General features: G+C 55.5%; 13 protein-coding genes across 13 annotated transcripts in view; 6 read left to right on the top strand and 7 right to left on the bottom strand.

Annotated features, from left to right (window-relative positions):
* Nucleotides 1-1,676, bottom strand: part of M421DRAFT_158404 (cysteine synthase) — a 1,834-nt gene extending 158 nt beyond the window's left edge. The window contains exons 1-2 of the mRNA XM_033587647.1: nucleotides 1,191-1,676; nucleotides 6-1,127 (exon numbers count right to left, since the gene is read on the bottom strand). Of these exons, the coding sequence (XP_033448573.1) occupies nucleotides 130-1,127; nucleotides 1,191-1,317 (1,125 nt within the window). The 5' untranslated portion in view covers nucleotides 1,318-1,676 and the 3' untranslated portion in view covers nucleotides 6-129. The remainder of the gene's footprint in view (nucleotides 1-5; nucleotides 1,128-1,190) is intronic.
* A 359-nt stretch (nucleotides 1,677-2,035) lies between these two features.
* On the top strand, nucleotides 2,036-4,455 carry M421DRAFT_63465 (uncharacterized protein; the record flags this gene model as incomplete). The annotated part of the gene is made up of 4 exons (XM_033596066.1): nucleotides 2,036-2,652; nucleotides 2,701-3,317; nucleotides 3,397-3,634; nucleotides 3,687-4,455. 4 exons carry the CDS (start codon nucleotides 2,036-2,038, stop codon nucleotides 4,453-4,455), a joined length of 2,241 nt encoding a protein of 746 aa, XP_033448572.1.
* A 331-nt stretch (nucleotides 4,456-4,786) lies between these two features.
* Nucleotides 4,787-6,256, top strand: M421DRAFT_63199 (glycoside hydrolase family 28 protein; the record flags this gene model as incomplete). Its single annotated transcript, XM_033596050.1, has 4 exons — nucleotides 4,787-5,359; nucleotides 5,412-5,532; nucleotides 5,581-6,071; nucleotides 6,128-6,256. 4 exons carry the CDS (start codon nucleotides 4,787-4,789, stop codon nucleotides 6,254-6,256), a joined length of 1,314 nt encoding a protein of 437 aa, XP_033448571.1.
* A 721-nt stretch (nucleotides 6,257-6,977) lies between these two features.
* M421DRAFT_5372 (DNA replication licensing factor mcm5) lies at nucleotides 6,978-9,195 on the bottom strand (the record flags this gene model as incomplete). The annotated part of the gene is made up of 2 exons (XM_033595145.1): nucleotides 6,978-8,870; nucleotides 8,920-9,195. 2 exons carry the CDS (start codon nucleotides 9,193-9,195, stop codon nucleotides 6,978-6,980), a joined length of 2,169 nt encoding a protein of 722 aa, XP_033448570.1.
* A 157-nt stretch (nucleotides 9,196-9,352) lies between these two features.
* On the bottom strand, nucleotides 9,353-10,785 carry M421DRAFT_158384 (uncharacterized protein). Its single transcript, XM_033587646.1, has one exon. It carries the CDS (start codon nucleotides 10,467-10,469, stop codon nucleotides 9,510-9,512), a length of 960 nt encoding a protein of 319 aa, XP_033448569.1. The 5' UTR covers nucleotides 10,470-10,785; the 3' UTR covers nucleotides 9,353-9,509.
* Nucleotides 10,786-11,077: 292 nt separating this feature from the next.
* On the bottom strand, nucleotides 11,078-12,046 carry M421DRAFT_92584 (aflatoxin B1 aldehyde reductase member 2; the record flags this gene model as incomplete). Its single annotated transcript, XM_033598047.1, has 1 exon — nucleotides 11,078-12,046. One exon carries the CDS (start codon nucleotides 12,044-12,046, stop codon nucleotides 11,078-11,080), a length of 969 nt encoding a protein of 322 aa, XP_033448568.1.
* A 1,159-nt stretch (nucleotides 12,047-13,205) lies between these two features.
* M421DRAFT_63196 (PLP-dependent transferase) lies at nucleotides 13,206-15,075 on the bottom strand (the record flags this gene model as incomplete). Its single annotated transcript, XM_033596049.1, has 2 exons — nucleotides 13,206-14,878; nucleotides 14,925-15,075. 2 exons carry the CDS (start codon nucleotides 15,073-15,075, stop codon nucleotides 13,206-13,208), a joined length of 1,824 nt encoding a protein of 607 aa, XP_033448567.1.
* Nucleotides 15,076-15,383: 308 nt separating this feature from the next.
* On the top strand, nucleotides 15,384-17,670 carry M421DRAFT_101146 (LCCL domain-containing protein; the record flags this gene model as incomplete). The annotated part of the gene is made up of 2 exons (XM_033586606.1): nucleotides 15,384-15,473; nucleotides 15,736-17,670. The coding sequence occupies 2 exons, from the start codon at nucleotides 15,384-15,386 to the stop codon at nucleotides 17,668-17,670; spliced, it is 2,025 nt and encodes a 674-aa protein (XP_033448566.1).
* Nucleotides 17,671-18,222: 552 nt separating this feature from the next.
* Nucleotides 18,223-20,582, bottom strand: M421DRAFT_420857 (uncharacterized protein). The gene has a single exon (XM_033592624.1). It carries the CDS (start codon nucleotides 20,512-20,514, stop codon nucleotides 18,364-18,366), a length of 2,151 nt encoding a protein of 716 aa, XP_033448565.1. The 5' UTR covers nucleotides 20,515-20,582; the 3' UTR covers nucleotides 18,223-18,363.
* Nucleotides 20,583-20,705: 123 nt separating this feature from the next.
* Nucleotides 20,706-21,648, top strand: M421DRAFT_158301 (SNARE domain-containing protein). The gene is made up of 2 exons (XM_033587643.1): nucleotides 20,706-20,845; nucleotides 20,892-21,648. The coding sequence occupies exons 1-2, from the start codon at nucleotides 20,799-20,801 to the stop codon at nucleotides 21,502-21,504; spliced, it is 660 nt and encodes a 219-aa protein (XP_033448564.1). The 5' UTR covers nucleotides 20,706-20,798; the 3' UTR covers nucleotides 21,505-21,648.
* Nucleotides 21,649-22,740, top strand: M421DRAFT_158302 (uncharacterized protein). The gene has a single exon (XM_033587644.1). It carries the CDS (start codon nucleotides 21,792-21,794, stop codon nucleotides 22,359-22,361), a length of 570 nt encoding a protein of 189 aa, XP_033448563.1. The 5' UTR covers nucleotides 21,649-21,791; the 3' UTR covers nucleotides 22,362-22,740.
* Nucleotides 22,741-24,524, top strand: M421DRAFT_158303 (uncharacterized protein). Its single transcript, XM_033587645.1, has one exon. The coding sequence runs from the start codon at nucleotides 23,119-23,121 to the stop codon at nucleotides 24,445-24,447; it is 1,329 nt and encodes a 442-aa protein (XP_033448562.1). The 5' UTR covers nucleotides 22,741-23,118; the 3' UTR covers nucleotides 24,448-24,524.
* Nucleotides 24,525-24,910: 386 nt separating this feature from the next.
* M421DRAFT_392051 (uncharacterized protein) lies at nucleotides 24,911-26,479 on the bottom strand (the record flags this gene model as incomplete). Its single annotated transcript, XM_033590013.1, has 4 exons — nucleotides 24,911-25,397; nucleotides 25,445-25,571; nucleotides 25,622-26,101; nucleotides 26,155-26,479. The coding sequence occupies 4 exons, from the start codon at nucleotides 26,477-26,479 to the stop codon at nucleotides 24,911-24,913; spliced, it is 1,419 nt and encodes a 472-aa protein (XP_033448561.1).
* Nucleotides 26,480-27,198: the final 719 nt, after the last annotated feature.

The raw sequence follows: 27,198 nt of genomic DNA, 5'->3' as shown, positions 1-27,198 counted from the left end.
AGAATGTCTGTGTAGAGTCGTAGAATGTCTGTGTAGAGTCGCAGAATGTCTGTGTAGAGTCGTAGAATGTCTGTATCATACAGAATGGACTGCGTAGAGTACATTGCACAGCCTCTGTTGTACATCGCACTACGGCAGCACAATATACCTCCTCAAATGCTCCGGCACTGCACCGAACAGCTTCTTCTCCTCGAGCCAACGTCTGCTAAACAGCCGGTCCGCATACCGATACGCACCATCACACAGCAGCGTCACCACCGTGTTCCCCGGACCCAGCATCTCCGCAACCTCCTTGGCAGCCACAACATTCAAACACGAACTCGCGCCCAGATACAGCCCCTCCTCGTCCAAACACCGGTACACCATCGCAATCGTCTTCTCGTCGCTGATGTGCACACTGCCATCCAACAACTCAATCTCCGGCGCAAGATTGTCCGTCACACGACCCTGCCCAATCCCCTCGGTGATGCTGCCCCCGGCGCGCTCCGCCAGCTTGCCGCCAGATTGAATGTAGCTGTGCAGCACCGACCCCGGCGGATCCGCGAGATACGCCTTGACCCTCCCCTGGCTGGCCTCCTTGAGGAACCTCGTCGTGCCCGCCAGACTACCGCCCGTGCCTGTGGCGCACGTAAACGCGTCGACGGTCCCGGCGGTCTGGTGCCAGATCTCCGGCCCCGTCGTCTCAAAGTGCGCGCGCGCGTTCGCCGTGTTGTCGAACTGGTTCGTCCAGACTGCGTTGTCGAGGCGCGCTGCGTGGCGCTGCGCTTGGTGGTTGTAGTTTTGCGGATCCGTGAGCGGGACCGCGGGGACGGGATACACTTCCGCGCCTAGCAGTCGTAGAAGGTCGATTTTGCCCTGCGACTGCGTGTCCGGCATGTAGATTACGAGCCTGTAGCCCTTTGCGCGACACACGTGCGCGAGGCCTATCCCCGTGTTTCCCGCTGTGCCCTCGACGACGGTCCCGCCTGGTTTCAGCAGGCCTTTTTGCTCGGCGTCTTCGACGACGAAGAGGGCCGCGCGGTCTTTGACGCTGCCGCCGGGGTTCTGGAATTCGGCCTTGCCTAGCACGTTGCAGCCTGTTTCCTCGGACAGCTTATTCAGCCGGATCAGCGGCGTCTTGCCAATCGCTGTCGTGCGGTTAGTATCGCATCACATCCACGCTCCACGGCTTCTGCCTCGACTCGGCGTACCATCGAGGAAACCCCGCTGCCCGATGCCCTGCGCTTGCGAGATGCCGATTGCCCTGGCGTCGCCGGAGACGGCGGCGCCGGAGCGCCGGCCGGAGGCGGCGAGCTGTCGCGCTGCTGTTCTGAGCATGCTGGTGTGGGTGAGGGCAGAGGCGCTGTGCTCGAGCGGACGGTCTTGAAAGGCGAGACATGGCGTCCGCGCTGACCGAGCTTCCTTGCGACGACCCGATGTCGCAATCCCGCGGACTTACCGGTACCGGTAGCGGCGCTAGCTAAGTTGGGGGACTGCACATTGCTCTTTACCACAACAGAAAGAGGAGGAACACGGCTTGTCGGTGAACAAATCTCCGCCAGATCAGCGTGCACGACACGCACCTGCTCTCGTAATCAATGCTCTAGCAAACAATTGAAGTCGATGGCGACTCTGGCCCGTTGTGCACCGCCTCTCACAGCGATATCAACCGCCTCGACGCCGTTCTGATATGCAGACAATGCGGACGATGCGGGACGATGCAGGACCCCAGGGCTCGACCCGTCGATGAACGGTAACGGTGCGAGTCTTTGTCAGAGCCTGGCTTGCATTGCGGCTGCTGTGTTGGCTGTGTTGGCTTACTGGAAGATTGCGATTCGATCACACTGTTTTGAGTGGATCCGCGACAATATCTGGCCCCCAGACCGGCGGCGGCAGGGATAAAAAATGCAACGAGATATTGACAGCGCGTTTAAGGCCCGCCGCCTGTGGCGCGTCTCTTCTGATATCCTCATGTGTCCGTTCCTGACATCGTCAAGTGTCTGTCGCATGAGTCTCGATTGACAAGTCGACCTGCCGTCTGAAAGAACTGACCCAGATGGCCAATCGTGTGCTGAGTCCTGCCAGGGACTCTGTATCAGCTTTCAGACGTACCCGCGTCGCCTATCTTCAAACACACGGCGCCGACTCCGTGGAACTCGCCCAGCTGAACACTGCGAGCACCGACAGCCCCTCGACTACTGATCCAAGACACTCCCCGACTCCATCCCCCACCCAATCGGCTCCTCACGCACGTGGGAAGTCAGGATGGATTCGCCGCTACAGGTCAAGTTTCACAGGTTGGAGGTTTGGCGCCCTGCACTTCGCAACGTGGGCTGCCATTGTCTTCTTGGTCAACTTGATCGGTACCATCTGGGGTGCAGTGTACCAGAGATCTGCAGGTAGTCTGAGTGAGGGAGATTGCGGGCGCATCAAGAACCTCGACCGCGGACTGCACATATTCATCAACGTTCTGAGCACTATCCTACTCAGCGGGAGTAACTACTGCATGCAATGCCTATCCGCTCCTACAAGAACGGATGTGGATCGAGCTCATGCGTCTCAGACTTGGCTTGACATCGGCATCCCAAGCATAAGGAATCTGAAGCACATCAGTCGGCCCAGGCTGTGGCTGTGGCTGGGGCTCGGGCTGAGCTCCGTACCTCTACATCTTCTGTAAGTGTCTCAGATTGCTCACAACGAGTCCGCTGACATCAACTGTAGCTACAACTCAGCTGTCTATTCATCTACGTCCACGAACAGCTATGCGTTTTTCCTGGTCAACGAAGCCTTCCTGGACGCCTCGGAGTGTCACAACTGTACATGGTACTACTCAGCCTCCTCCTACTACAACTCACACGAAACCCGGTTAGTCACCCTCGAGACGTTGTGGAGTCAGTCACGGAACGGCTCGCTTGACAGGTTGGAGCCTGCGCAGTGTCTAACCGACTATGCGAAAACACTGCAATCGAACCGACGCAATCTCCTGCTGGTCATGGACAATGCACAGGCCAGCGCAAGTCCTCGCAACTCGAACCTGAGCTACACCAACAATCCTGACACATTCTTGTATGGTAACTTTTTCGCAACAGACGGTGCGTTGCCAGTCTTCGCCCCTGACTCGTATTCCTGGATATGTTCAGGGCTCGACAACGACACGAACACGCCATGTGCCAACAGACTTGGCCAGATCTCACCGGATACATGGACAGTGGGCGGCTATGATTACGGAAGGAAGTATGCGTGGCCAGTCAAGTATTGCCTCAGTGAACCAGCCGTGTCACGTTGCAGGCTGCAGTTCACTCCTACCATCGCCGCAATCGTTACTGTCCTCAATCTCTGTGAGTGCATGGCCTGCGCGCATGGCAATCAATGCCGATCGGCGCATCAATCGTTGGAATTCTGCTGATAAACCCGCAGTCAAGGCTCTCTTGATGTGGTTCGTGATATACTCTACAAAAGAGGATCCTCTTTTGACCATGGGCGATGCGGTCGCGTCTTTCCTCGATGAAAGGGATCCTACGACGGTCCGTTCGAGCTTGATAAGCTTGCACGACTGCAAAGCAGATTACGATGCCGGCGCAAAGCCATGGCGAGACCAGCGCACACGATGGAAGGACACGACTAGCAGGCTGCGTCGCGGAGTGACACTCGGATTGTAACACGTCCTTTCCTGTAAACATGTTGTACCAGAACTGACGAGCTCTTAGATTCGCGACCGCTTTGCTGGTCATCATCAACCTCCTCGTCTGGGGAACCAAAGCGATTGCCAGGAACGCATCGATCGGTCCCAACGCCATCTTCGCTCTTGGCTTTGGCACAATCGACACACGAGCGCTGATTTACGGCGACTTCCCCACGGACATGATTAGCCTAGTGCTGATAGCCAACTTGCCTCAGGTCATCCTGTCGTTCTTGTACTTTGCGTACAACGGCACCTTCACCGCCATGTTGCTGGGCTACGAGTGGACGTCCTATGCGTACAAGCGCAAAGGCCTCCGCGTCTCACACGTGCCCTCCGGCTTGCAAAGGTCGACGTACTTTCTACAACTACCGTACCGGTTCGGAATTCCACTCGTCGTTCTGAGTGGAACATTGCACTGGCTGGTCTCGCAGAGCATCTTCGTCGTGGCCCTGGATCAGTACGACCGAACTGGTGTATATAATGATTCAAGAATATCGTGTGGGTACTCGCCGGTTGCAATGCTGGTTGTTGTCGTGCTGGGAATCTTCATGGTAGCAACAGTGGTCGGCTTTGGTTACATACCATACAGGAGCGGCATGCCTCTTGCAGGGAGCTGCAGTTTGGCCATAAGCGCAGCATGCCATCCGGACGAAGATACAAAAGGCGAGTCTACCACAACGTCCGAGGAGAAGCTGCAATGGGGCGTTGCCAGCACAAGCACGGATGGCATCGGGCACTGTGCTTTCTCCAGCAGGGAAGTTGGGCCGCTGGTAGAGGGCCGTATGTACGCCTGAACGAGACACTCGGACGACAAGAAATATCACAACTCATAGGACGATGCAGCTACCTACCGCAGCCATCAATGGTCCGATGCCCGAGAACAACAAAGGGTCTCATTGGTGGAATCCAGAACCCTGTCGCTACTGTCTTGGCTCGTGAGGCTTGCCTTCCTGTGTGCGGAGAAGACCCACCCGCGGGAACTACAAACTCTCTCGAAAAGGCATCTGTCGAGCATTGAGGCAGAATGGCGGAAACAGATTACCGGTTCGATATGACGTACGAGTGCAAATAAAGATGAGAGTGGCCTCGGGGCAGAGCGGATGAGATCTTGTCACGCAAAACACCATGCTTCTCTTCCACTCCTTCCTCGTAGCCCTCATAGCTGTCGCCAACGCCTCGAGTGTGAGCAAGGCCCCACAACGCCCTCAGTTGCAAGCCACTCCGCTGCAGCCGTACAAAGCCTTCCCTGCCTCCCCTCCACGCACAAAGACTTGCTTCGTCAAGCCAGCCAAGAAAGGAGGAGACGATGCCAAAAACATCCTCGAAGCCTTCAGAAAATGCAACAACGGCGGCACCATCGTCCTGGACAAGGAGTACACTATCTGCTCCCCGCTTGATCTCCGCTTCCTGAAGCACGTAGATGTGGCGCTGACCGGCACCGTCAAGTTCTGCGACGATGTGACTCGCTGGCTGCCCCTCACATTCCAGTTTCCGTTCCAAGAAGGCTCGTCGTGGTGGCTGTGGGGCGGCAAAGATATCAACCTGTACGGCCTTGGTGTGGGTACCATCGATGGCAACGGACAGGCATGGTGGGATGCTAATGCCGCCAATTCCACGGTGAAGCGGCCTTTGCTCTTTGTCACCGATGGCTGGGAGGGTGGATCGATTACGGGCTTGAAGATGCGACAGTCTCCAAACGTGCGTTGAAGTGCAGTCTGATGGAGGTGGTCCGCGTACTAACAATCCCTAGTGGCACAATCTCATCGCGAACAGCTCCGGCATGCTGATCAGCGATATCGACATCTATTCGCGATCGACGTCGAACAACTTCGCTAAGAACCTGGACGGGTGGGACACATACCGCAGCGACAGTAAGTCAATTCCCTCGCGCCTTCTTCCCCACTGACATCCGCGCCCAGATCTCGTGATCCAAAACAGCTACATCGACCACGACGACGACTGTGTATCCTTCAAGCCCAACAGCACCAACATCATCGTGCAAGGGCTGGTCTGCAACTCATCGCACGGCATCTCCGTAGGCTCGCTGGGCCAGTACCCCGGCGTCTTCGACGTCGTCGAGAACTTGTACATCTTCAACATCTCCATGAGCAACGCGACCGACGGCGCGCGCCTGAAGGTGTGGCCCGGCGCCGACGTCGAGAAGCCCGTGGGCTGGGTCGGCGGCGGCGGTGCGGGACGAGTGCGCAACGTGACGTACGAGCGCTTCTTCAACGACAACAATGACGGCGCGATTAAGATCGACCAGTGCTACGGCGCTGTCAGCGCGGCTGAGTGCGCCGCGGACCCGAGCCTGGTCATCTTGACGGATATTGTGTTCAAGGACTTCTGGGGCACTACGAGCACGAAGCTGGATCCGGTTGTGGGGTCGCTGATCTGCAGTTCGGAGGATGTGAGTCTTCTTTGTCCCCCCGTCGTGGTGCTTCTCAACTGACTTGTCTCGTCTAGTCTTGCAGCAATATTCGAGCCGTGAACGTGACGGTGCAGGCCCCGAGCGGGAAGAGTCCTCGATGGTCGTGTCGCAACATGGACAAGGCGCTGCTCGATCTGAGCGGGGTCGGGTGCGTCGACGCATGAGGCTAATGCGCATGCAGCGTGATGGTCGTGGTCACGGGATCGATGCGCGTCTATATAGCTAAGAACAAGCATCTTCCGGGCTGTGGCCAACGGGTCCTTTGAATTCACATTCTGACAGTAGAGCAATTTTTCTTCTCGACGAAACGAGACCCCCCCATCGTTGTTCCCGATGACCGTGATTGAAGCAGGCATAATCGAGACCTGCTGCACGGTATTCAGATGCAGTGAAGCGTTTCCGCAATCCTGCAGAAGCGCAGGCCTTGATGCGACAGCTTGACTGTGGAAGCCCATGATAATACCGTATGGCATGTATCGCTATACATGACTTCGACCTGCTGCTCCCGCCTCCTGGCAGATTGCCCTTTCAGGTTCCCGAGGACCACGCACGCGAGCAGGATGGCGAGAAGGTCGCTTTCATCGAAGAGTCGGCGCAGCATGCACGTCCAGGGGCTCGCGAGCAGTGCACAGAGAGTGCTCGATGCCCAGAAACCCGTCAGCGATTCCGCCACATCCCATCGCGCCTCTGGTAGAATGTATCATCGGTCGGCACAAGATAGGCTGGTGGAGACGCCTCAGGTGGGTGAAAAACCGGTGAATTCGTGAAGCCGCAAGGCATAGGCTTCTATGAACCCCAAGACGCCATGGCGCTCGCATTCGTATCGTAAACAACGCTCCATCATGACCAATCCAACAGCGCCTCCCATCCGACCTGCGCAGGTCCCTAGGCCCCTGCTCTGAACACCACGCTGCCGCCGTGGCGCATCCTGATCGTCTCCCGGGCCGCCATGACGTGTAGCGCTCGCGCGAGCGCTTGCTCCGAGTAGCCCTTGCCATCGACAAACTCGCGCTTGAGCGAAGACAGATTGACCTGCCACCCGATGGGCATGCGTCGCCTCAGCTCCTCCTCGACGCGGTTCGTCTCGTCCATCAGCTCCTTTGAGCTCTGGCCCTCGCCCTGCGTGACCGCGTCCATGGTCGACGCGAGGAAGAGGCGAATCGCCTCGTCGACATGGGATTCGTCTGCGATGGGCGATAGGCTCAGCTTGGCCAGTGATTCGGTGATGCGGATGATGGCTTCCAGCTGGCGGACGGTGATGGGGATGCTGCTGCGCTGGTTCGCGTTCATCTCCGAGGCGTGCACCTGGCGTCTGATGCTGACGAAGTGCGAGCTGAGTTTCTCAGCGGCCTCAGGCGAGAGCCGCGGCGCGCACTTTTGCCGGCAGTATGTGATGTAGCGCTTCATCTTCTCGATGGGGATCTCGGCCTGGATCTGCTCCTCGACGCCGCGCCCGCCCATCGCAATACCCATGACGTGCTTTGCGATGCGCTCGTCGCGTCCGCGGTCGTGTTCGTCGCGGACGATGAAGATCATGTCGAAACGCGAGAGGATGGTGGTTTGGAAGTCGATGTTTTCGCCGGGCGTCTTCATGTCATCGTAGCGCCCGAAGATGGGGTTGGCGGCTGCGAGGACTGATGTTCGGGAGTTCAGGATGGTTGTGATGCCGGCTTTGGCGATGGATATGGTTTGCTGCTCCATGGCTTCGTGGATCGCTACTCGGTCTTCGTCCCTCATCTTGTCGAACTCGTCGATACACACGACACCGCCGTCTGCTAGTACCATGGCACCGCCCTCAAGATAGAACTCTCGTGTCGTGTGGTCGCGCTGGACCGACGCCGTCAGACCTGCTGCGGACGAACCCTTTCCAGATGTGTAGATGGCGATTGGTGAGACCTTCTCAACGAACTTCAGTAGTTGAGACTTGGCTGTACCCGGATCACCCAAGAGCAGTACGTTGATGTCGCCACGGAGCTTCATGCCATCTGGCAGGATCTTCTTGGAGCCTCCCATCAGCAAGCAGGCAATAGCCTTCTTGATATCTTCGTTTCCGTAGATGGAGGGCGCGATGCACTTGGCGAAGACGGAATAAATGTCCGGTCTTCTGCTCATCTCCAAGAACTCCTGCTCCTCCTCTTCTGTGAAGACGGCGTTTCCTTTGTTTGTGTGGTCGACGTCTGTGTGCAGACCGACTGCGCGAATGTACGGGTTGCGGATGGCGACTGCGGCGCTGGACGACTTCTTCGAGCCCTTTTGCTGGTAGATGGAAAAGATACCCATGACTGTGCACCGGGTACCAGGGACGACACGGTTGGCGAGGTATCGATCCGCCGAAATCATGATGTGTCGAGGCAGCTCTCCCACGGGTACCTGATCTGGCGCCTCTTGCAGCTTGAGCACCTGCTGGTCGATGAAGTGACAACGCTCGTGCATAACGTAGTATGGATCCAAGGGGCACTTGTCCTCGCCATCAGCTGCTTTCCGCGCGCATGTGCGTGGCAGCGAAACACCCGCGAAACCGCCTGCCACAGGGAGCATCTCCTCATGCTGGCAATTCCGGCAGCGGATGGCCAGCACTGTGGATTTCGAGGAGAGCGTGGAGGCGCCAATGACGATGCCGGGTATGCGCACGAGGTGGGAGACGTTGTTGGCTGTGAGGTCGCGGATGGACAGCTCCGAGGCCGACGAGTGCAGCAGCAGCTGGTGCTCGGGAAGCTTGATGGTCCTCTGTGAGGGGTAGACAATGCGTTGTGCACATGTCTTCAGCGCTGCTTCGAACTATCTGGCGTTAGCTCGCACACTGCACGAGTTCTGCGGGTACGCTCACCAGAGGGACGACCTCGGCGGGGTCTTGCTGGAGCCTGTGCGCAAGCTCTTCGTCGTACGAGATCAAGTGCGCAATGTCGATGTCGCAGTAGTACTGTTTTATGAGTACGTTCTCGCGAATCTGGTCTCGGTACAGGAAGACATTGTCGAGGTGAAAGTCCATGATGAAGTCGACCAGCTGCTGCTGGACGCGCGACGGCGTGGTGCCATCCTGGCGTTCGTCGCCCGCCTGGCTGCCAAAGATGCTGATTGAGTATGCGCTTTGCCTGTCCGCCATGCTGTGTGCTGCTGTGTGTGAGGGGTCGAGCGGTGGGAAAAGTGGGCGGTGGATGCGCGTCTCCCCGGCGACGCACGCGTTCCGTGTCGCGCCAGGAACCAATTAAGTCTCGATTGGGTTAGACTTTCTGCGCGTCGAGTCCTTCTCCGTGCTCTGATACCGAACAGTGGCAAAGCAGTATCACCAAGTTTTCTCGCGTATACATATCGAGACATCACCATGCTCACTGTGGAGTTAACATCCCGGAGTTCCAAAATCCACAACCCGTCATCCAAGAGAGCGACGATGTGTGCGCATCCATACTACCAAGTCTATCACACGACCCGCGGCGTCCTAGGATCCGCCGGCAGCTCCCAGACCGGCTGGCCTCGCGACGGTAGCTCATGCGGCTGAGTATAAACCTCCGCTGGTTGCGTCCACACCTCCACTGGCTGCTTTGCAGTACCATGGAGCTCGCTGACGCCTGGTCCTTCAATCATGCCATGTCTCTTTGTACGCCTGCGTCTCCAGACAAACAAGAGCACTACAGTAACGAGAATAATCAGCCCTATTGCTCCGCCCACGCCTGCTCCAATCCCAATCGCCGTCCCATTCGTTTCACGCGGCTGCGCAGTCGTCGTTGGCGCTGCCAGCGACGCCGTAGTGGATGCAGCCTCTGCGGAACTGGAAGGCGTCGCCGTTGGCCCAGAAGTGGATGAATCCGCGCTTGTAATCAACGAACCCGCGCTTGTAATCAACAACGACGTTGACGTCGTGCTGGCGCTCGTGCTCGCGCCCACCGCTGCGCCCTGCAGCGTGAAGACCGCCTCCTGCGTGCTACAGCACCGCTGTCTCTCCGCCTCGCTCTCGCAGCAGTACTTGGCCTCCTCTGCATAACCCTGACTTCCGCACTGCCACACCTGCACGCCATTCGTTCTGAAGTCGTACGCGCTCGAGTTCTTCGGCGTGTCTTGGTTCAACTGGCATTGCTGCGGACACAAGGAAGACGCCCACGTTTTATCTGTGCACGTACCGCGCGCGTAGTTGATGCCCGTGTCGTTCGACGCTTCGAGGATGCACAGCCCGTTTGTGAGACAGGCAGAGCGAGAGCCGCAGCATTGTGTGAAGAGCGCATCGGGGTCGCAGGGTTCGTCAGTGCTGGCGAGGCCGTTCGGGAAGTAGCATGTGTTTGCGGCGAGAGCCGAGTGGGCTGCTAGGGCGATGAGGATGAGACGCCAGAGTAGAGGCATGTTGAATCGTCGACAGGACACGAAAGTAATGCGGTAGAAGGACATTTACGAGAGAAAAGATTAGCAGCAACGCGGTCAGAGCATGAGGAGACTTGGGCGCGTTGCCAGCAGGACCGCTGCAAGAGTGCGGCACGGCGTCGATATGGTCTTTAGCCAGCCTATGTTCAGCCGCAGGGCGGCAGAGTAGCATGGATCCGCATCTTGATCTCGAGTTGCTGTCTCAGCACAGCGAATAAGGTATTGTAGCAGTAGCGCGCGGCTTCCGAATCTGTCAAGGTTGATAGGATCCTTGTCGGTCATGAACATCGTGATTGGCAGATGGGATGGTACCCTAGCCGCAATAGTGAAAGAGACACAGTGGTATCTGCAGATGCAGATATCTTGTTTCAGCCTTGCTTATGGGACATGCTGAGCATGTGATGGCAAAGCTCGCACAAGAGTCCCTATCTTCCGTTTTAAAGCAATTTTGCACTCGTTGTTCTTACGCTTGCGCTCGTGCCCCGTGCTAAATTTTCGCGTCTAGTCAAGCGTTCCTTTCACCACTCTCGACTACTTCCAGCATTTTTGTCGATGTTTGATCACGGTCAAAACCATAGCGAGAATGTGCTGATAGATTCTCTCTCGTTCGCTCATGCACAAAGCCAACAGCACCTCTAGGCCTTGCCACCCTGCGACCACATGAAGTTGTCCACCGGAGCTTCAGCCTTAACGCTCTCCCACAATTGATCGATGCTCTTCAACGCCTCCGCACTCAACTTTCCCTTCTTAATACCTCCTGCAGTCTGTTCAATCTGGCTGAGCTTGCTCGCACCAAAGATAACACCATCACCTTCTTCTGTCAGCGCAGAGTGATGCGCAACCCACCTATACGCCAACTCTGCCTTGTTCACGCCCTCCTTCTCGGCAATCTGGTCCCACGTTTTGAGGCCCTCGCGCAGAGACGGCTTGTCGTACATCCCGCTGTACATCCCGCCCAGCGCTTCCTTGCTAAAGCGGCCAGCACCCGCATCAAGATCAGCAGCAGTCTTGGTCAGGAAACCGCCCGCGAGCGGTGAGTAGGCGTAGAAGACCATGTTGAGCTTGCGCAAAAGAGGGAAGAGATCCTTCTCCAAGTGCCGCGCGACGGGGTTGTAATTGCCCTCATAGACTTCAGGGAGCGGGTAGCCCTTCTCCTTGGCGAGGTCGTGGACGCGCTGGACGTCTTGCGGTGCGTAGTTGGAGAGGCCGAAGCGCTTGAAGATGCCCAGCTTGTGGGCTTCGTTGATACCGGCCAGGGTGTCGTCGAGAGGGATGTTTGAATCGGGAGAGTGGATGTATAGGATGTCGAACTGCTTGATGTTCACCTTCTCAAGGGCCTCCTTTGCGTGCGCGACGATGATGTCCTTGTGCGCTGTGCCAGGTGCGAAGCCACCGGGGACTTTTGTGTCAATGGTGAACTGCGTACGCTTCTCTTGCTTGCCAATCTGCTCTTCTGATCCAGGATATATGCGCGCTGTGTCAATTGTGGTGACGCCTGCTGCAAGCAGAGCATCCATAGCCTCGGCGATCTGCTCGGGCGTCTGGAAGCTGCCTAGGGCACCTTGCCTCGTGAAGGCGCCGCCTCCGAATACTGTCTTTACCATGTTGTGCTGAGAGAGTGGTGTCCGGCGGGAGATTATGAACTCGATTACGATGAGATGTAAATTGGTGTTCAGTGAATTGGTGGGTCGTATTTGTGTAGGTGTAGTGACGCCACAACAGCAGCGTAGGGCCTTCCATACCGGTACTTATACATGGCCATGATGCGCGCCTGCCCCTCATGGCGTCAATTGCGCCTTGCCCCGCCGGTCCATCGATCACTCAGGCTCTTCACCCATAGAGCGCGGTAGAAAATGCTGCTGCAATGCTGTGACGGACAGCCCCAATTGGTCCCTGGAAACGTCACCACACAGGCCGAGGTGTGGTGTTCGTCCGCTAAGTCCGGGCGAACAATCGGCCCTTTGACAAGGCGACCATCACCAGTGCAATTACATAATTGGCATGCTTTTGCGCATGGGCCCCGCAGTGTAATCAAATTCGATGTCATAAGCCGCAAAATTGCCAGCACTCGCTAGCTCTGAGATTGGCCGCTTGGAGAGTTGCAGGCCATTTGTTCAATAGAGAGGGACTGGCTTGCAACACGGACGAGACGTACAATTAGGTACATCTTCTGTCGATAAAGTTAGCACCACAATGGTAGTTGCTATGATCTAATTCTTCCACTGTGCCGTCTTCCTAATTCTTATAATCCGTGTCCAGCATGAACTTCTCAGTTACCCCATTCTGATATCGACGTACCTATGAAAATCAGGGTTTGTGTTCCCAGCTCGTTTCGTCTCATATCCTCAACTGCCCACGACCATCTTCGCTGTATAACGTGTGCTTAGGTATAAGTCATTGGTCATACAAAGAGCATCGATCCCAACGAGGAAGCTTCTTCGTCACCCAATCAATATAACGCGCAATATACGATTCCTGTAATGGGGCCAAAATGGTATCAGGCCTAGATTGTCGACTGACGTTTCCGGGCGTATCACGTGCAATGACAAGCCCTTGGACTGCGCAGTTGTGTGGAGTAGTCCTTATGTCTCGATTGATTTCAGGCTTTCGGCGTAGGAGGATGTGTCCTGTTGTAAAGAGCATAGTCAACACCGCCCACCCATTTGTTTGGAAGGCGCGCTCGACCACTTCAGCCTTGACTTGCAAGACATGCTCGTAGGAAAAGGATCCGCTCATCATTATTGTTTATGTTCCCAGGTCTCCCTAGCACATACCGCTCAGAACAGCCATGCCAGCGACATAATCGAGTCCCTCGACTTCTTCCTCTTCCAACAGCTTATCAATGACGCTCTTCTTCTTAATCCGCCAGAACGCCTGCGCACCATCCGCAAATCTCTTGCTAATAGGCTTCACATCTTCGGCGGGACACGCTGCGAAACACAGCCTCATGCAGTTGTACGCGTCCTTTTCCCTGATTTCTTGTGTCGGCGCAAACATAGATCCAGGCGCAACGAGACACATGTAAGGCTTCTGTGTCCAGAACACCCACAGCGCCTGACTGAGTCGTGCGTGCGGAACCTCGTCTGCCAGCGGGTGCGTGGCGAAGTCGAAGCGCACCCACACGAACATGCCGCCCAGCGGGCGCACGAACGAGTAGATCTGCGCCTTCTCGACAACAGCCCACTCATCGTCGCTGTCAGCGACAAAGGAGAGTGAGCGTCGGCGCCCAGACTTGACGATTTCGCGCCCCGTGTCCAGCGCATCGCACATAGTCTGCATCCGGCGCTCGTAATTACCCCTCAGGCCCTCGAGCCAGCGTACCCAGCCGTCGACTTTCCAGCCTGAGCCATCTGCGGCGCCGCCACGCCCGGGGTCGTTGCTGTTGTTAGGTCCCATGAGCATTTCAGCGATCATGGACTGCACGAAGCCAGAGGGTTGCTGCGTCGAGGTCTCGGTAATGCGCAAGATGCGCTCGGCGAGCGCGGGCTGCGTTGTGACCCAACCCAGTCTGCAGCCCGGCGCGACGGTTTTGGAGAAGGTGTCCAGACGCACGACACGACCTTGGTAGTCGATACTCAGGTAGGATGGGATGAGCGAGTCAAGGAACTCGAAGCCGGAGGTTTTCCGGGGCTTGACCGATGCAACGTGGGGTGAGGACGAGGGGAATTGTAGGTACCAGTACGGATCGTCTTCAATGATAACGATGTCGTACTTGACGCAGACGGCATAGATTTCGGTCCTGCGCGCGACACTTAGGGTGCCGGATGTGGGGTTCTGGCCAATGGTGACGGTGTACATGAGGTGTGGGCGACGACCCTCGGAGAAGTCCCAGTTCTCCATGACGTCCTCGAGACCACCGGGTCCCTTGGCTAGCATGCCTTCGTCATCAATCTTCACGGGCACAATGTTCAGACCCCGCGGCCTGGCTGTCTGGATGGCGTTCATGTATGCATACTCCTCGCACAGCAGACCAGGGCGCTCGTTGACAGGGTCGCGGTCGATGAACCATTCTTCGCTGAGGGCCTGGATAGTCTTTGAGAAGCCGTCTGTGGAGCCGCAGGTGAGGATGACCTCAGGGCCATTTTTGTATGGCACGAAAGGGTGCAGGTTCTCGCGGGTGAATTGGCGGATGAAGTAATACAGCGGCGGGTAGCCTTGTGCCTGGCCGTACTGTAGCGCGGACATCAAATCGATCTTGTGTAAAGGATCACGTGTGTGCGAGTCGTGCGGCACAAGTAGATGTGCTGCTGGGAGCTCGTCATGCTTGCCCTTGCCCTTGTCCTTGCCCTTCTCGATATTCAGCTCCTCAAGACGTGCAGTCGGCGGATCGTCGACGGGCGGGTCGACAGGCTTGTTGGGCGTGGGCTTCCATCGGTTCGGATGCGAGACTTTGGCTTCGAGGGTGTCATAGGGGAAGTACTTGTCGTTTGGTAGCCCTGACGGCTGTCAGCTATGGAACACGGTGACCAAATTGGCACCCACCTCCTGCTAATTGGGCGATGCCCGGAATGGCGAAGTACTTGTAGAATCGCTTGACACTCGACGCCTCGCGAGCCTTTGTGCCACGCGACAAGTGGTGCGAGAGATCGATAGGCTCAGGGAAGCTTGATGGGTCGGACGTATAGTAGGCCATGGCGGCAAAGCTATGGCAGAGCAAACAAACAGAGATGCGCAGCTGGGAGAAATAAGATTGCTTGAAGTTATTCACAGCAACCAGTGTCTCATTACAACAGATCCGAACGCCTCCAGTAAAGAATTGACCTCGTCCGCAACCGTTGTCCGTGACCGTTAGCCGCGGACGATAAGGCGTGCTGATTAGAAAGCACGCTTCAGGTCGAATCGTGACGACATGCCCGGGAAGGTGCCATACCGGTAACGACATGCTGCTAGCCCACATCAAGCCGCTCCCGCGCATCAGCTCGAAGGAGGAGCTGCATCAACATGACAGTAGGCAGCGCCGTGATGACTGACTACAAGACTTCAGAAACTGTCCCCTCCACCGTGTTGACGCATTCTGGACACTCGGCACCTGTAAGGCTGAGTTAGCGCGACCTGGAGCCGGCAACGTGCGATGCCGACTGGGCTAACTGCAAGCAAGTGAGCCTCAAGCTTCCGAAGTTCCCAGAGCTCTCCCTTCCTGGACACCTGCATCTCTAGACGTCCTTTGAGCTTCCTGCATACCTTTGGGTCCTTTGTCGCATTTTTTTGCATCTCCAATATCGTCTATTGAGTAGCATTACAGCTCACTGCATCATTGCGGACTTCCTATCGATAAGCCACACTGCGATCCAAGTTGTCGTCCCCGACCTCCCGCCACGAGCTCCGGTCGCTCTTAGACATGAGCTCTGAGCGCCATGTCGGCGACGAGGGTGAGCCGCCGCAGGCCTACCGCGATGACGAGCTGATTAGCATTGATCCGGAGGAGGCTGTAATCGTTGACCCAGCCGAGACTTCCGATGAGGAAGTGTACCCTCTACAGGAGCCCTTTTTTGCAAGCAAATATGTACCACCACGGTTGCAGCGTACTTGGATATCCGCAAAAGCCTGGGCCAAAGGACCGCAACCTCCACGACTATGGAAGATCCTTCCGTTGCTACCTAAGATCCAGACCGTGCCCATTCGGCTTTTAAACACGTTGTTGCCAAAGAGGAAGCATAAGATTGGATTACTGATTGTATTCTATGCTGCCTGGATCCTCAGCTTTGCACTCGTCCTACACAAAAGTGCCTTTTCAGCCGACGTACCTGGCTACGGAGCGCCAGTGAGAATCGGCTGCACGCAACGCTTCTGGAACGATGGCAATGGATGCGGCCTTAACGGGGACTCATGCCGCCCTTTTGAGAATGCTTCGATGCCGTTCAGATGCCCGGCGAACTGCAGGCGCGTGCAACTCCTCAATCCCCATGCCGTGGGCGACTACGTCGCCAACTACCGTCCATTGGTCATTGGCGGCCCAACAGACGACAAGAGGACATTGGAAAATGCTGTCTACCGTGCCGACTCTTTCATCTGCGGCGCTGCGATCCACGCCGGTTTTATCAGCGACAAATCCGGCGGGTGCGGCGTGGTCTCCATGGTGGGCGAGAAGACCTCCTACCCAGCCGTGAACCAGAACCACATCAAGTCCATCGGCTTCAATTCCTACTTCCCGAAATCATTCTCCTTCCTCACTGGTACAAGCGCTTCATGTCGCGACCTCCGCTGGTCGCTGCTCGGCGTAAGCCTAACCTTCACAATCCTCCTCTCCCTCTTCACCACCTCACCTGCCGTATTCTTTTCCTCCATTTTCCTTGGCGTGTTCTTCCACGTAGCGCTCGCATCCGACCCGCCCTCGCTCACAGACTACTACGCCCTAATCTCGATCTGCCTGGGCCGCCTGCTCCCCGCCTCGTTTTGCATGTACGCCGTCTACCGCTTCGCCGTCTCGCGCACCCTCCACGGCCTGGACGCGCAGATCGAGAAGACCGTCCTCTGGCTCGGCGGTGCCTGGGTGGGAGCATTGAACAACTACACATTCGACAAGATCCCCCTCGAGCGACTGACACCGCACGATCTGCAGAACCAACCCGGTGCGATTCCCGCATTGATAACAGTAGTCCTGTGTCTTTTCAGTATCGCGCTGTTGCAGGCATGGTGTCTGCGCATCGAAGGCCGGCTGCCGAGATACCTGGGAATTTATGGGCTTTTTGTGGGTGGATTGTTGCTGCTTGTTGCAGTGCCGAAGATGAACCTCAGGATCCATCACTATATCCTGGGCTTACTCTTGGTGCCAGGGACAAGCATGCAGACACGCCCGAGTCTGCTTTTCCAGGGGATACTGGTAGGGCTGTTCATCAACGGCGTAGCGCGCTGGGGATTCGACAGCATTCTGCAGACGCCGGGCGAGTTGAGAGGTGATGGGCCGATTAGTAGTCTCCTCCCTATCATCACGGCGCCGATCATACATAACAACTTCGCCTCGCACCTCCGACCGAATATCACTTTCGAATGGTCACTGCCGTTCCCCAAGCACTACGACGGCTTGAGTATCTTAGTGAACGACGTTGAGCGCTATCGCGGGTACGCAGATAACAGGCTGGAGAGCTGGACGTGGGTTAAGCATATTCGGGATGCGCCTGAGTACTTCCGCTTCGCATACCTCAATGGTGGCGGCCGAGGGGATTACACCAAAGCAGGCACCTGGAGCGTGGAGGGTGGGTGGACGGACATGGCTGGTGGACCGTCGTAGAAAGCATAACGTAGAGGCAAAGCAAAGACTACGTGCGAGGATTGTGGAGTTCTGCACATCGTGCTGAGCTGCGTCGACCTCACTTGAAGTGTCAGTGGCTTGCACAGCCACCGCTAGTCCAAGGCTTGTGAGGGCGACTTCAAGTTTTAGAATCACTCGAACACCTTTCTCACTCCACAGCGTCTTCCTCCAAACTGACGCCAATTGTACCTCTAGGATCTATACGTGCGATGGTAATAAGATTCGAAACGGACGTACGTCCCACCTTGGGCCCCGGACTCAATACTACTGCACTGTTCGGACCGCAGATATCGCATATACTCTGAGCTTGCGCTGATGCCCTGATGTAAAGATCTTTCCAGGCTACACCAAATCCTACAGCGATCAGCTCGTGGAGATTGTTCACAAATACACATCAGCAGACTGGTGGGAGGCTGAGCAAACTATCGCAAGACTTTGCCATCATGCTTGCGCTAGATGGCGAAGAAGCAACGCACACCGACTATCGGGACAGTGTCAAAGCGTTGCCAGAACGCGTGAGTGAAATAAGGGGAAGGGGTTTATTGAACATGAGAGCACTAGTAATAGGGGTCCCCATTGATACAGAGGCGAAATCCCGTCGTTTTGAACAGTTTCAGAACGCACACGATGGAGCATGACTGCCACGGGCATTCCCACCGCATTTAACATGCTCTACTTCTTGATCCCAACTACGACCAGGTTCCGCGGACTGTGCTTGTACTCAAACACCGGCTCCACCCACGCATGCTCAACCTCACTCTGCTCTTTAAGCCACAGCCACCGATCCACCACGATCACAGCCTCAACAACCCCTGCGCTGAACGCCATCAAGCTCCACATGACACTGAGCTCCTTCTTCCTCTCCTTATACGCCTCTTCGTAACCGCGAATGTCATCGTCCGTCAAGCCCTCCATCCTATTCCTGATGAACGCCGGATCCACAGCACAAAACGAGTTCGGCGTAACAAGCTTCTGTTCCGCGGCGCGAACATAGCTCACGAAATCCGCATACGCAAACTTCCTCAACGTGCCAATCGTCAGCGGCGTGCTGGTTCCATCGCTACTCAGTCCAGGTCCGCGGCCGCCCGGCGGCGTCCAGTTCACGTGGCTCGTGTGTCCATTTGCGCTCACGGCGTCGGGGAAGTTCGACGCGTCGACAGGCGCGGACACGATTCCGCGGTCGAGGAATATTCGCTGCAGTAGCGCGCGGTAGAAGTGCCGGTTGAAGAATACCTCGCTGTCGGACGTGCCCCAATTGAAGGGCGCTTGCACGGCCATCATGCGCGCTGTGATGTTGAGTCTCAGCCCTTTGGCGCCCGAAGGCTCGAATGATACGTCGGGGGATGAGGCGTTGACGGTTGGCGGCGCGGGGATGGGGTGGTGTGCGAGTTTTTCACTCATTGGGAAGCCTTGGGGGTCGAATGCGTTGGCCGTTGCTTCGAGACGGGGATGGTTGGGGCGGAGCGTGGGGAGCTTGTAGGTCGGGGGACCGAGACGTTCGGTCACTAGGTTGTAGCAGCAGCCTACCATTGCGACGGCGGAGATTTCGGGGCTGAGGAGCAGAGAGCGGAGACCGTAGTGGACGAGGTTACCGCAGGAGTGGAGAGACATAACCATGGCGTTGACCTTCTGAGACTTGGGGGGGACTGTGGGGTCTGATGGCACTTCGGTGGTTGTGGAGATCGTCTTGACTTTGTCTTCTGGAATGTGCGAGGGGTCAAGGACTTGGTCTATGACGGGGCGTAGGTCGCCGTCTTTGATAATATGCTCCACGTACTGTACGCTACCATGACCGTCTGAGTAGACCTGAAGGTTAGTTGTGCTGGTTTTCGTTTCTCGGACAAAGCTGCCTTTCGAGTCACGTTCTACAGTGCCGGTTATCTCTGATGCCTCTACCCGTGGCTCGTGCGATTGTTGGACAGCGCAGCCCTCGTCGTCGCATTTTACATTCTTCAGCGCGGCAGCGGAAACAGAAATGTCTTCTGATGTTGCAGGAGTAGGATTGTATGTTCTGGTAGTTGGTCGGGTGCACACGGTCTTTGAGGCCGCTTTCGCCTCGACGTCATCTGAAGAAGCATTTGCTTGAGGATTCTTAGGCTTCTTCTTCTTGCCCTTGCCCGTCAAAGCTCGGTACTCTTTCTTGTTCCTCATTACCAAAGGCTTGTCTACCAGTTTTGCGAGAACGTCCATATTCTTGGCGCCTTCGATGTTGTGTGGTCTGCTCTCAACAGCAACAATGTGCTTAGAGTATGGCTGGGCAGCGAGGGCACGACCAAGATAATTCTGCCCAGAGCCGAAGTCTACAAGGTGTGTAATGGGCTCCTTGCCGGATGATGCAATCTCAGAGGTCAAGTTGTCAAGATAGCGTGCGAAATGGTCGACTTCGTGCACTTTCTTGACCTTCATACCCATGGTGATGTGCCTTGCCAAGGATGCCTTTTCGGGCTGTGGTGCTGAGCCTGGAGGAGGGAAGTCTCGTGCAAGTAGATGCTTTCGGACTTCTTTGATGTATTGGATGAGATCCTCTGGTGGAGCTGGGCCATTGCGCCAACTTTGAGTTCCGTTATCGAATTGGGTCAGATCCTCTCGCATCAGCAAGTCAAGAGTGTCCATAATGTCCCGGCTCCTGAACCAGTCTCTCCATGACTGCGATAGAATGGTAGAGTATAGATCCGGTGAGCGGGTGTAGAAATCAAGCACGTGGACGCCTCCACACAATGTTTGCAAAAGCCATGATGATGTGCTGAACTTCAAGAGTGAATCGACAAATTCATCGACGTTGTCGAACTCGGCAGGCAGGGGAAGTGGCTGGTCTGGACCCATGATATTACCCGTATCCTCGTCCTGGTAACGTCGGTCTTGATCGTTTGTACAGTTCGTGTGTCTCCGACCGCATGACAGTGATTGTGATGTTTCTTTTCTCTGACTCGTGGGGCATATTCTTGGTAGCGCATGGCACGTGCGGTCCAGCTCTCCAGTACGGCTCTGGGGCATCGCCGGCACCTTCGACATCCCCGAGCTTCGCCGCAACAGCAACACGACGTCACTGCGTTTGATATTTTATATTTCTGTTACATTCCAGCTATTGGTAGTAACGAAAGATCACGATGATGTCCACGGCGAACGATGAGGATCCGTTCCTCCAGGTGCAGGCGTAAGTGCATCAGAACAGACGTAGGCACCCAATTGACACATGTCAGCGACGTCCTCTCAGCACTCAACACATCGCGCCCGCTTTTCAAGTCGTACCTTCGCATACGCTCCTCGGCATCATCAGCGAATAGCCCAGAGCTTCGGGAAGCGCGCCAGGAGCTCGAACAGACCCTCCAAGACCTCAGCCAAGACCTCGAAGACCTCGTCGAAAGCGTCAGAGCCGTCGAACATGATCCCTACAAGTATGGGCTCGACATCGATGAGGTGGCGCGCCGTAGGAAACTGGTGAAAGATGTGGGCGACGAGGTCGAGAACATGCACCAGGCGCTTCAGCAGACGGTGCAGGATGCGCATAAGAAGGGCGGCGCTCTCCCCGACCCGGACTCGTTCGAGGAGGACGAGGACAACTACACCCAGTTCGAGCAAGAGCAGCAGATGCAGATTATGCACGATCAGGACGAGGCTCTTGACGGCGTCTTCCGCACGGTTGGCAACTTGCGCATGCAAGCTGACGACATGGGCCGCGAGTTGGAAGAGCAGGGCGAGATGCTGAAGGACGTCGACACAGTCGCCGACCGAGTTGGTGGTAAGCTGCAGACGGGTATGAAGCAGGTTGGCCATATCATCAGAAAGAACGAGGGTGAGTCGTACCTGCACTGATGCAAGATTGACTGCTGACATCATTGAAGACAAATGGTCGAGCTGCTGCATTGCGGTTCTGATATTTGTTTTGATCCTGCTCCTGGTGTTGCTCCTTGTGCTATGAGACGGTGGACTACGCCTGATCAGACATCCCCCAGCAACTCGCGTATCATACGGGCGTCACTTGATGGCTGCTCGACTGCGAGGATTTGCTGTGATCTTCACGGTTCGATTGATTGATTCCAGGCGTGCTGTAGAGAACCGCATTGACTGACCTGGATCTGAAGCATACGTCATGCGCATTGATGGAGACTACCCAGGACGGCGCCGAACATCCAACGCCGACGTTATGTGTCGCAGATGACCGACTGCCTACGATGTATCTGGACACGAAGAGGCAGTCATGTTGGGGGGCCAACGATTCTTGCTGTGAATCATGCTTGCAGTGCGCCACAGACACGGTGCAGGTGGGCACCGCTCCCGCCCCGTCAAAGAGTTGCACCTTCGATACACAACCCCGCCACCTGCGCAGGCACGAGGCCAAACGCGACTGGCAAAGTCGACGCGTGGTTCGATGGGGCCTTAGCGCGTTGGTAGGGGGCAGTCACGATCCTGCCCGACACATTCCTTGGTGGTCGTACAAACTCCCACCTCGCAAATTGCCAGGACATCGCTTCAACAACCCTTTGGAATGTAGATGGCTTTTACTGCCGGATGGCTATTGTCGCGTTTACCGAAATACTGTCGATCTGACAGCTCGACAGCTGCATCGTCTCATTTCTGCTACACCGCATCGTCCTCAGTCGAGGGTTTTTGTTCGGTTTCTCAACTTTCGTTTCGTTACGTTCTCATACAACACTACTGTCGAGAAATAGCGCCTGCCCCCACGAAATGCCCTCGCCATTGGCACTTCCCTGAGTCCTGCGCCAGTGTGTTTGAATACCATCGCTGAATCAACGGTTCCAAGAGCGCTGCCTCCAAACCACACAGCAATCCACATGGCGAGACTAAACCGACTCAGTCGCATAAGCGACAAATCGCTTCCAGATCCTCCCACGACAGAGCCAAAGCTGGTTGCGTTCAAGAAGAAGAAGAACCCAGCCCCTCAGCGGCAACTAAGCTTACTAGCAATAACAATCATCTTGAACATCCTACTCTGGACCTCCATCGTTTGCGCAATGATCGCTTTCTTCCAGATTGCATCCGATTCTGCAGACCATTCCAACATACTCCCTGGTGTGTTGACGCTCATCTCGGTAGGCAGCAGTGCACTCTCTGCGGAGGTATTCGACTGACTGTCTAGGCTATTGTAACAGTTGCGTACACTGTCGTACACACAACATACTCAGCCACGCAAAGAGCTCTGACCTATCAGCAACTGGACCTTGCCACTATCAGAAAGACAACGTACGTTGCCAACCGCCTGGTGGTCTCATCATGCGTCTTGTGGCTGCTGACTGCAGGATGGAACATGATTATGGTAGCCAGAAGACCGAACTGTCTGGGCAGTCAGCTAGAAGGCCAGGCTTGGGAGGCTGGCATCACTTGTCTTGTCAGCCGCATAGGCATGGCTCTGGCTATAATTGCACTGTAAGTGTCGATCCGACTCCACTTCCAACAGTTGGCTAATTGATGCACAGCGTCGCTTCATTTACACTGTTTGGACTGATGGCTGCTGTGCGGCGTCCGTTCGAAGCTCACCTATTCGCGTATGGTCACCGCCAAACCAGTACCGAGCCGACACCACCCACTTCTCGAAGGCTATCTGAGGACCATACCGCGACTGAAAAATTGGTCCCGGGAATGGGTATGACCGCCTACAATCACACCAGAAGCACTTCAAACTTCACGAATGCGGACGTCGAGACCCTGGACTTGAATGCCAGCAGTCGTCCACCTTCCATCTACGACTCACCAACACGTGACCGGATCGGTGTCTTCACTTCACCTTTCGTTCCCCCACCACTTCCGCCAGCATTCATGATATCAGTCGAGAACTCGACTGCATCTCAACGCCCAACTCTAGACCCCTTCGCTCACCGCCGCCGCATTTCCCTTACCCCACGTACAGACGCACTCCTCGCACCAGCAGCGTATGTCCCGCACTCAATTCCCATCGAATATTCTGCATCAGCTCAGCGCGCCGTCTTCCCTGATGCCGCAGCCCCTTACCGCTCCATCAACACATCGCGCTCGCAACCGCAGTTGCGCAGCATGAGCAACTTCACAAACCGGCACCGATACAGTCGCTCTTCGATTTCGCTTTCACGTCCGCACCGCCTTAGTTCGCTCACGCCAGTATCACATCTGGAGTGCAGCAGTCGCAGCGATACACTGAATTCATCCGGTGGTATCAGCGAAACTGGCGAGAGTCCGAACTCGAAGTCTGGCGTGGGCAAAGACAAGAGGGCCAGTGCGACAGAAATCGTGTATGCAATCAATAACAACACCGCGATTCCTGGCACCGAGCAGCTGAGCCCTAGAAAACATTGGCGTACGGTCAGTGCGCCAGATGCCAACGCTGGTGCTCAGCAAGCTAAGACTGGGTCCGATGAGCGTATGGCGATGGGATGGAAACCAACACTTTCCAACTCCAAATCTTCTACCTTACTGCGGAAGCCTCTGCCTATTGCGTTCAATAAACTTGTTCGCTCGGCAAGTGCCGAATTGTTAGGTCGCTTTGGGCCAGTTGCAAGCGATGATGTGGTTGATAAGATGGTTGAGTTCAAGTGGAAGAGAGAATTTGAGCGCGAAATTGAGGACCGATTGAATGACCTACATGTTCTTCCATTCCCCGACGAAGAAGGCGATGAAGAGAGGAAGAGTATTAGTATTGACGCGGATACCCTGAGAGGCAGCTACGAGAGGAACAGTCTGGAGGATGAGATGAGGTTCGAGGATGCGAAAGAGGTTCTCAATACTGGCACTAGGCCGGTGAGTCGGGATATCGCACTCGTTTAGCAACCATAGCATAGTATATGCCATTAAAGCGTTATAGTTGTAATACATAGATACGCAGATCGTAGTCTACATTCACATGCCTAGCCCACGCGTCAACTCACCGTTCTCAGCCTCGCCAACTTCCAACTCACCCGCCTGAACTGAAAGGGCAGTTGATTTTTATAGAATCTATAGGCATCATCGTTGGTGAAACTATTCGACACGCCGAGTCATACTCCTTGTTTGTCGATCGATGCTGCACAATGTCCTGCAGGGCCAGACATCGTCGACTGAAGATAATTGGAGCATTAGGACAAGAAAGAACGAGTGATAAATAGATGGAGGCTGGATATCAAATAAACCACGCTTAGTAAGAACGCCAAGTTTGGCGTATAAGTGTAATTAGGGTATGGTGTTACACGCATTACGTCTTCCTATCATCTCCGATAGAGCTATTGTACATTACTTCGTCCACCTTCATGCCTTAACCAGCAATGAAAACACCCAGAGCACGAACGTGGGGGTTGATCAGAGTCAGGTTGAACGGCGTGAGGTAAAGATCTGAGTCCGTAACCGCCACAAACACCGTCTCGTTGACCGCTGGGTTGCGCTGATAAACCTCGTTCGGTGGCTGCCAGCTCCAGCCCTGATTAGGTCCCGTGACCTCAAGCGGCGTGTATGTAGTATTGATCTGAGACACCCACGCCAGGAACTTCGGCTCGCCAGCAGATGTCGAGGTCACGTAGCTGTTGTTAGGGCCGACAGTTTTGCCGGCATCTTCCCACTCGAGGAAAATCTTACGACCGGGGAAGGTCAGCGGCTCGGTCTTATTGCGCGAGATGGCGGGAGAGCAGTTATGGCCTGTTGTGGCGTTGTGAACGCAGGACTGGGTTTCGGTCAGGTTGGAGACGCTGGGGTCGGCGATGCGGGGACCAACGACTTCGTTCTCGGCAGTATCGTTGGGCGAGACCCTGGCTTTGTAAGTATTGGAAAAAACGATGAAGTCATCTGAGCTTACCTGTTGGAGTTAGGGGTGTTCAGGATGTGTAGAGCAGGGAAGTTCTGCCACGCGATACGAGTATTGTTGGCAGGGCAAGAGGAGATGTAGGGGGCAAGGAAGGTCCAGTGCCAGCTCTGAGGGATACCTGAACGACGTTAGTACATGCTCGTAGTCCTATTCTTGTAGAGTGAATACCAGGTGTAAAGGACACCGGCATAGGTTGCAGACCCAACATCTGACGGAAAGCCATCTGCTGACGAGCCTCAATAGACTCAGCCTGAACCAGTAAAGTAGCAACCTCACGACTGTCCAAGTGCGAGATGAAACCCCAATTACCGCTCTCACCCCACCTTGTGAGCTTGACGTTAAAGTCAATAAATTCACGAACAGTGGTGAAGGGGTAGTCATAAATACACTGCTGAGGCGCCGCCTCACCAAGCATATTAGTAAGAAGTGTTGCGTGATCAATCTCTTGCGTCGCCATGAAGGCGATGAAAGCCCTGTCCTCAGCAGCCAAGCCAGCATCGATGAAGTCCTGGTCCGAGAACTTGGCGAGGCCGTGGTTGAACAAATCCAGCTCGATATATTCCTGGTGCAGGCCAAGGTTGACGGACTCAAAATCGAAGTCACTCTCCACCATGTACCTGGGGAGTGTACCGTTGACACCCTTACCACCTACAATGCTTCATCAGTGTCTGTTCGAAAGATACGTCGAGGTAGAAACTTGCCTCCGGGGGTAAAAGGAAGTTGCGCTACAGATCGCAGTTGGCCATCGGGGTTGTAGTAAGTAGCAGTAGGGTTGGGAACGGCTGGTCCGTCAAACTTCGACGCCAATGTGGTCGTGCCAGCAGGCTTGTTCCCAGTGATCGTGGCAGATCCAGAGTAAGGCCCATGGCTGGTAGGTCCAATTGGGTCAGGGTTGACGCGTGTAGGTGCTGCACCTGGTTCAGTGCCAGTAGGTGCTTTAGTAACAATAGCAGGGATGTCTGTTGCAGGCTGAGGCAGAGCTGAAATTAGCCCGCCAAGAGCGAGGATAGCAATGTTGCCTAGCATGGCTTGCAGGTGCGACCGGGAAGAGGAGACGTGGGCTGTCAGCTTATTCACGGGAGCAGGTCAACTTATATAGACCCTACAGCCTTGCAGCAGATAACGTGCGCAAGACCTCAATATGGTGTCATGCTTCACGACACCCAAGCTGCTAATGCAGGAGTTACTGGGCGGTCTGGCAGGCTTTGTGAAAGGATTCGAGGGTATCATGCCTATCAAGGGTTCCCAGAAGGCTCGAGTGCTGACGAATATATTGTGATGGAGATCAACTGTCAATCGTATCGCTTTGCGGTCAAGCTGTAGCTTGCTTAAGCTTTTTCTTGTCCTCACTTTTTTTTACGGTTGGTCGATTACACTGAAGTGTTTGATACGCCGCGGCATGTCAGCCGGGTCTTCGTTCTGGCTGCGTCTTTCGGATCGTCAAATCTTCCCTTTACGATTCTCGTGGGACTTCAATTTGGCGGGCTTGAATGGCGAGACGCATGTGCCAAGGAGACCTACAGCCACCGATGGTCGTCAGACGTCAAAAGAATACCAGACTCTGTCACTGTGCAAGGGGTTTTGTCGGGGCTGGAGCCGAACACGGTGAAGACGCGCGGTTGTGAAGCTTTCCAGTGTAAGTATGACGTAGCGGTGATTATCTTCTCTCAGCAGCTCAACTGGTCGGAATCGGATGCTGGGACAAGGATCAGATTGTTGCGCAAATTTGCGAAAAGCCATGTGCG

The sequence above is a fragment of the Didymella exigua genome (assembly GCF_010094145.1).
Source record: "Didymella exigua CBS 183.55 unplaced genomic scaffold M421scaffold_14, whole genome shotgun sequence".
In the NCBI taxonomy this organism is placed as follows: domain Eukaryota; kingdom Fungi; phylum Ascomycota; class Dothideomycetes; order Pleosporales; family Didymellaceae; genus Didymella; species Didymella exigua.
This window is presented reverse-complemented; position numbering and strand designations above follow the sequence as displayed.